Source organism: Pezoporus wallicus, unplaced genomic scaffold (assembly GCF_028554395.1).
Source record: "Pezoporus wallicus isolate ANWC-B61680 ecotype Strahan unplaced genomic scaffold, APGP_CSIRO_Pwel_v1 contig_11642, whole genome shotgun sequence".
NCBI classification, from domain to species: Eukaryota; Metazoa; Chordata; class Aves; order Psittaciformes; family Psittacidae; genus Pezoporus; species Pezoporus wallicus.
The window spans coordinates 1-8,322 of NW_026642085.1; the positions used below are offsets into that span (position 1 = coordinate 1).

Sequence of the window (8,322 nt, forward strand, 5' to 3'; positions counted from 1 at the left end):
TAGCACTGGGACACTTGGGTTGGTGGCACTGGGACACTGGGGCTCAGTTGATGGCACTGGGACACTTGGGTTGGTGGCACCGGGACACTGGGGTTGGGTTGGTGGCTCCGGGACACTGGGGTTGGTGGCACCGGGATGCTGGGGCTGGTGGCACCAGGACACTGGGGTTGGGTCGGTGGCCCTGGGACACTGGGGTTGGGTTGGTGGCACTGGGACACTTGGGTTGGTGGCACTGGGACACCGGGGTTGGGTTGGTAGCACTGGGACACTTGGGTTGGTGGCACTGGGACACTGGGGCTCAGTTGATGGCACTGGGACACTTGGGTTGGTGGCACCGGGACACTGGGGTTGGGTTGGTGGCTCCGGGACACTGGGGTTGGTGGCACCGGGATGCTGGGGCTGGTGGCACCAGGACACTGGGGTTGGGTCGGTGGCCCTGGGACACTGGGGTTGGGTTGGTGGCACTGGGACACTTGGGTTGGTGGCACTGGGACACCGGGGTTGGGTTGGTAGCACTGGGACACTTGGGTTGGTGGCACTGGGACACTGGGGCTCAGTTGATGGCACTGGGACACTTGGGTTGGTGGCACTGGGACACTTGGGTTGGTGGCACCAGGACACTGGGGTTGGTGGCACCGGGACACTGGGTTTGGTGGCACCAGGACACTGGGGTTGGGTCGGTGGCCCTGGGACACTGGGGTTGGGTTGGTGGCACTGGGACACTTGGGTTGGTGGCACTGGGACACCGGGGTTGGGTTGGTAGCACTGGGACACTTGGGTTGGTGGCACTGGGACACTGGGGCTCAGTTGATGGCACTGGGACACTTGGGTTGGTGGCACCGGGACACTGGGGTTGGGTTGGTGGCTCCGGGACACTGGGGTTGGTGGCACCGGGATGCTGGGGCTGGTGGCACCAGGACACTGGGGTTGGGTCGGTGGCCCTGGGACACTGGGGTTGGGTTGGTGGCACTGGGACACCGGGGTTGGTGGCACTGGGACACCGGGGTTGGGTTGGTAGCACTGGGACACTTGGGTTGGTGGCACTGGGACACTGGGGTTGGGTTGGTAGCACTGGGACACTTGGGTTGGTGGCACTGGGACACTGGGGCTCAGTTGATGGCACTGGGACACTTGGGTTGGTGGCACTGGGACACTTGGGTTGGTGGCACCAGGACACTGGGGTTGGTGGCACCGGGACACTGGGTTTGGTGGCACCAGGACACTGGAGTTGGGTTGGTGGCACTGGGACACTTGGGTTGGTGGCACTGGGACACTGGGGCTCAGTTGATGGCACTGGGACACTTGGGTTGGTGGCACTGGGACACTTGGGTTGGTGGCACCAGGACACTGGGGTTGGTGGCACCAGGACACTTGGGTTGGTGGCACCAGGACACTGGGGTTGGGTTGGTGGCACTGGGACCCTTGGGTTGGTGGCACTGGGACACCGGGGTTGGGTTGGTGGCACTGGGTCACTTGGGTCAGTGGTGCTGGCACCCCGGTGTTGTGTCGGTGGCCGTTGCTCACCAAGTAGGTGAAGTAGGGCACGGAGTCCCGGACGTTGTTGTTGTTGGTCTTGAGGTGGAAGTTGACGGCCAGGTTCTCCCCGAGCTGCAGCTCCGTGGCCCCCACGGCCAAGTGCAGGAAGTTCCCGGAGGCTCCTTGGCTCCGGTAGGCTTCGGCCACCATCTGCCGCGAGGCCTGGCGGGGCCCAGGGAGCTCCGGCTCCGCCGTCCGCACCTGCAGGGACATGGAGAGGGGTGGCCCTGGAAGGAGATCCCAGCATGGATGTGGTGGCACCGAGCTGGAGGGGAGGGATGGGATCCAGAGGGATCTGGAGAGGTGGGAACCTCATGGAGATCAATGGGGCCAAGGGCAAGGTCCTTGCGCATGGGTTGGGATGATCCCAAGGGAGGCACGGACTGGATGGAGGAGCCTGAGAAGGACTTGGGGGTGTTCAAGGTGCTCAACAGGACCCAGCCAACCATAGAGTGGGTGAAGGTCCAAGGAGGGGATCCTGCCCCTCTGCTCTGCTTGGTGAGACCCCACTTGGGTGCTGCGCCCAGCTCTGGTGTCCTCAACATAAGGAGGACACGGAGGGACCTTCCTCAGGGATGGGACAAGGGGTGATGGGTCCAAGTTGCACCAGCTGGAAGAAGGATGAAGGATGCTGGGACATTGGGATGAGTTGAATGGAGGTTTGGATGCTCCATCCCCAGCAGTGTTCAACCAGACTGACCCTGGCTGCAGCCCACTATGGGCATCTTTGCCGATCTCCATGACAATGGACATCCCTTGACCCTCAACGTCTTGGTCAACTCAATGGTGTTGGCCACCATTGTCCCCCTGACAGCAGCCACCGTGCTCCTTGGTCAATGGTGGCCATGGTGGTCCACCTCCATGGATGTCCTGGTCCCCTTCCTGTTACCCCGGCTCTTAGTCAGTGGTGACCACGGTCCTTGGTCACCTTGGACATCTCATCCACGCCAGCACCATCTCCCTCCATGCACCACTTCCAAGGGCACCCTGGTTCCTGTCCCCACTCACAGTGATGGGGACGGTGTCCTTGTTGGTCGGCATGTTGAGGACCAGCTTGGCCGTGCCATCGCGCTGGGTGGACACCACACCTTGGAAGCCATCAGCCTTGACGGTGACACGGGCAGCTGGGGACGCATCCGGGTTGGTGACGTAGACCTGCAGGAGGACACAGGGACATCACCAGGAGGGACCCGTCACCGGGGGCCAGCAGGGTGACACGGGGACAGTGACACCGTGATGTAATTGGGAACAGGCCCTGGTCCCCCACTGTGGTGGGGCCGTGGTGGGGCCATTGCGGGGCATGGTCCTGATGAGGGGGACCCTGGTACCATGGGGGTCCTGGACCAATGCCACCACTGTCCCCATCCCAATGCTGGGGACCCTGGTACCATGGGGGTCCTGGACCAATGCCACCACTGTCCCCATCCCAGTGTTGGGGACCCTGGTACCATGGGGCTACTGGACCAATGCCACCGCTGTCCCCAGATGCTGTTACCGTCAGGTCAAAGGGCATCCCTGGCTTGAAGTACTTTGGGGTGCGGGTGAAGTGGATGGTGTAGGGGGACGTCACGATGCGGATTCCACTGCGCTGGGCCTCCACCATGTCACTGCCTGCAGGACCATGGGAAGGGACCGTCCCCATTGTCCCCATCCCCACCTCTCCCCTTCTCCACATCTCCCCATCCCCACATCTCCCATCCTCACCATCCCTATCCCCACATCTCCCATCCTCAGTCCCCATCCCCACCTCTCCCCACCCTCACCATCCCCATCCCGTCTCCCATCCTCAGTCCCCACATCTCCCCATCCTCCCCATCCCCATCCCCACATCTCCCATCCTCACCATCCTCATCCCCACATCTCCCATCCTCACCATCCCCATCCCCACATCTCCCCATCCTCCCCATCCCCATCCCCACATCTCCCATCCTCACCATCCTCATCTCCACATCTCCCATCCTCACCATCCCCATCCCCATACCTCCCATCCTCACCATCCCCATCCCCACATCTCCCCATGCTCACCATCCCCATCCCCACATCTCCCATCCTCACCATCCCCATCCCCACATCTCCCATCCTCACCATCCCCATCCCAACATCTCCCCATCCTCACCATCCCCATCCCCACATCTCCCCCATCCTCAGTCCCCATCCCCACATCTCCCATCCTCACCATCCCCATCCCCACATCTCCCATCCTCACCATCCCCATCCCCACATCTCCCATCCTCACCATCCCCATCCCATCTCCCATCCTCAGTCCCCCCCATCCCCACATCTCTCCATCCTCATCTCTCCATCCCCATCCCCACATCTCCCCATCCTCACCATCCCCATCCCCACATCTCTCCATCCTCACCATCCCCATCCCCACGTCTCCCATCCTCACCATCCCCATCCCCACATCTCCCATCCTCACCATCCCATCCCATCTCCCCACCCTCAGTCCCCACATCTCCCCATCCTCACTGCCCCCATCCCCTGCCCCGTCCCCTCTGTCCCCACCAGCCCCTCTCTGCAGACCTGACTCTGTGAGCACGGTGACGGACACGTAGAGGGAATGTCCCACCAGCTCCGCAGGGTTGGGGAACCTTTCCCGCAGGGTGGCCATGGACAACACGGCTTCTCCATCCCCATCCATGACCTGCAGCATGGAGATGGTGGCACAGGGACAACCATGGGGATGGGGATGGGGATGGGGACGGGGATGGAGAAGACGGAGTCCAGCAGGGCTCTGGAGCAGGGACAAGGGGACAGGGACAAGGATGGGGTCACCTGGACGCGGCGCAGGGATTGGGGGATGCTCTTCTTCTCGTCGTCCACCATGACACCAAAGAGGACAAAGGCTGAGCCCTGCACGCGCTTCCCATAGAGGTACCTATGGACAAGCCACCACTGTCACCATCAACCCCTGCCCCCATAGCATCCGCCTTGTGCCCCATGTGCCACCCTGTCACCCATTGCCCCATGTCTTCATACAGCTGTGTTCTCCTGCCAAATCCATCACCATCACCCTGTGTCCCCATCATCCCATGTCCTCCATCACCCTCTGTCCCCATCATCCCATGTTCTCCATCACCATCATCCTGTGTCCCCATCAACTCATGTCCTCCATCACCATCACCCTGTGTCCCCATCAACTCATGTCCTCCATCACCATCACCCTGTGTCCCCATCAGCCCATGTCCTCCATCACCCTCTGTCCCTATCAGCCCATGTCCTCCATCACCACCACCCTCTGTCCCCATCAACCCATGTCCTCCGTCACCCTCTGTCCCCATCATCCCATGTCCTCCATCACCCTCTGTCCCCATCATCCCATGTCCACCATCACCCCTATACCCATCAACCCATGTCCTCCATCACCACCACACTGTGTCCCCATCCTCCCATGTCCTCCATCACCACCCCCCTGTGGACCCATCATCCCATGTCCTCAATCACCCTCTGTCCCCATCATCCCATGTCCTCCATCACCCTGTGTCCCCATCATCCCATGTCCTCCATCACCATCACCCTGTGTCCCCATCATCCCATGTCCTCCATCACCACCACCCTCTGTCCCCATCATCCCATGTCCTCCATCACCCTCTGTCCCCATCATCCCATGTCCTCCATCACCACCACCCTCTGTCCCCATCATCCCATGTCCTCCATCACCCTGTGTCCCCATCATCCCATGTCCTCCATCACCACCACCCTGTGTCCCCATCATCCCATGTGTCCCCATCATCCCATGTCCTCCATCACCACCACCCTCTGTCCCCATCATCCCATGTCCTCCATCACCACCACCCTGTGTCCCCATCATCCCATGTCCTCCATCACCACCACCCTCTGTCCCCATCATCCCATGTCCTCCATCACCCTCTGTCCCCATCAACCCATGTCCTCCATCACCACCACCCTGTGTCCCCATCATCCCATGTCCTCCATCACCACCATCATCCTGTGCCCCCATCATCCCATGTCCTCCATCACCACCACCCTCTGTCCCCATCATCCCATGTCCTCCATCACCCTCTGTCCCCATCATCCCATGTCCTCCGTCACCACCACCCTGTGTCCCCATCATCCCATGTCCTCCATCACCACCACCCTGTGTCCCCATCAACCCATGTCCTCCATCACCACCACCCTCTGTCCCCATCATCCCATGTCCTCCATCACCCTCTGTCCCCATCATCCCATGTCCCCGTCACCACCACCCTGTGTCACCACCACCCTGTGCCCCCATCATCCCATGTCCTCCATCACCACCACCCTGTGTCCCCATCAACCCATGTCCTCCACCACCCTCTGTCCCCATCATCCCATGCCCTCCACCACCCTCTGTCCCCATCAACCCATGTCCTCCATCACCACCACCCTCTGTCCCCACCACCTTATTTCCCCACATCCCCATCACCTCAAACCTGTCACCTTTGGCCCATCCTTGGGGACTTTGTCACCCCATGGTGACCCCATCACCCATGAGTGGTTCTGACCCCTAAACTGAGCAGATTTGGGGTCTCCATCCCACCTGGCTGTGATGGACACGCGGAAGTCCTCCTTCTGGTCAATGTAGAGGAACCTCTTCTCTGGCTCCAGCACCACCTCGAAGCTCGGCAGCACTATGGGGGGGACGGGACACCCAATGCACCAGCGATGCAGAAGAAGGGACCCCCCACCCCCCTTGAGGACCCCTTACCGTACTCCTTGACCTCAAACTGGCTGCTGAAGACCTGCTCTGGGGAGTCTTCGAATTTGGCCATTATTGTCCATGTCCCCAAGCTGCAAGAGGGGGACAGGGTTGAGGGGACAAGCCCATGGCCATGGATGTCCCCGGGTCACCCTTGGAGGTGGCACCGACCTGACCACCTCGGGCAGGTTGTGGTTGAGGGAGAAGATGCCGGTCTTCATGGGCGAGGACACGGGCACTTGCTTGATGATGATGTTGTCGGGGGTCTGAAGGACATGGGGAGGGTGGCATCAGTGTCCCCATGTCCCTGTGGCCCCGTCCCGTGTCCCTGTGACCCACCTTGACCTCCACGATCACCGTCTTGGACACTGGTTGCATGAGGTGGTCCAGAGCGAAGAGGCGACAGAGCACTGGGAGGGGACGCGGGGGGACAGGGGTGGTGTGAGGACATCCAAAAACGGGGCATGGACCATGGCAAGGGGGCAACAGCACCCCAGGGTGCCACCAGGACCCCAAGGGGTGCCATGGAGGGGATCCAACAGCCCAAGGTCACACCAACACCCCATGGACCCCATAGAGGGAACCCAACACCCCAAGATGCCACCAAGACCCCAAGAAGTGCCATGGAAGGAACCCAACACCCCAAGGTGCCACCAACACCCCAATGTGCTATGGAGGTGACCCAGCACCCAAGCTCACACCAGCACCCCATGGCCCCCATGGAAGGAGCCCAACACCCCAAGATGCCACCAGCACCCCAATGTGCCATGGAGGGGACCCAACACCCCAAGGTGCCATCAAGACCCCAAGAGATGCCATAGAGGGAACCCAACACCCCAAGATGCCACCAACACCCCAATGTGCTATGGAGGTGACCCAACACCCCAAGGTCACACCAGCACCCCATGGACCCATGGAAGGAACCCAACACCCCAAGATGCCACCAAAGCCTCAATGTGCTATGGAGGTGACCCAACACCCCAAGGTCACACCAGCACCCCATGGACCCATGGAGGTGACCCAACACCCCAAGATGCCACCAAGACCCAAAGAGGTGCCATGGAAAGAGCCCAACACCCCGAGATGCCACCGAGACCTGAAGAGGTACAATGGAGGGGCCTGACACCTCAAGATGCCACCAGCACCCCAATGTGCCATGGAGGGGACCCAACACCCCAAGGTGCCCCCAAGACCCCAAGAGGTGCCATGGAGAGGACCCAACACCCCAAAATGCCACCAACCCCCCAGTGTGCTATGATGGGAACCAAGCACCCCAAGGTCACAATAGCACCCTACAGAGAGAACCCAACACCCTAAGATGCTACCAAGACCCCAAGATGCCACCAAGACCCAAAGAGGTGCCATGGAAGGAACCCAACTCCCCAAGATGCCCCCAAGACCCCAAGAGGTGCCATGGAAGGAACCCAACACCCCAAGACGCCCCCAAGTCCCCAAGGGTTTCCATGGAAGGAACCCAACACCCCAAGACACCACCAACACCCCAAGAGGTGCCATGGAAGGAACCCAACACCCCAAGACCCCAAGAGGTGCCATGGAAGGAACCCAACAGCCCAAGACCCCAAGAGGTGCCATGGAAGGAACCCAACACCCCAAGGTGCCACCAACACCCCAATGTGAGAGAGAGAACCCAACACCCTAAGATGCTACCAAGACCCCAAGATGCCACCAAGACCCAAAGAGGTGCCATGGAAGGAACCCAACACCCCAAGACGCCCCCAAGACCCCAAGGGTTGCCATGGAAGGAACCCAACACCCCAAGACACCACCAACACCCCAAGAGGTGCCATGGAAGGAACCCAACATCCCAAGATGCCCCCAAGACCCCAAGAGGTGCCATGGAAGGAACCCAACACCCCAAGACGCCCCCAAGACCCCAAGAGGTGCCATGGAGGGAACCCAACACCCCAAGACCCCAAGAGGTGCCATGGAAGGAACCCAACACCCCAAGACGCCCCTAAGCATCTCAAGAGGTGCCATGGAAGGAACCCAACACCCCAAGACCCCAAGAGGTGCCATGGAAGGAACCCAACACCCCAAGATGCCCCCAAGACCCCAAGGGTTGCCATGGAAGGAACCCAACA

The 8,322-nt window shown here is 60.8% G+C and overlaps 1 protein-coding gene across 1 annotated transcript; it reads right to left on the minus strand.

The window, feature by feature from the left end:
* Window positions 1-1,494: 1,494 nt before the first annotated feature.
* Window positions 1,495-6,688, minus strand: LOC130608743 (cobra venom factor-like; the record flags this gene model as incomplete). Its single annotated transcript, XM_057426948.1, has 9 exons — window positions 6,560-6,688; window positions 6,392-6,486; window positions 6,230-6,312; window positions 6,062-6,152; window positions 4,315-4,417; window positions 4,063-4,183; window positions 2,804-3,147; window positions 2,545-2,691; window positions 1,495-1,737 (listed from the first exon to the last, which is right to left on the minus strand). Coding segments are annotated over exons 1-9 (1,266 nt in total), but the record flags the coding sequence as incomplete, so codon positions are not given.
* Between the last annotated feature and the right edge of the window lie 1,634 nt (window positions 6,689-8,322).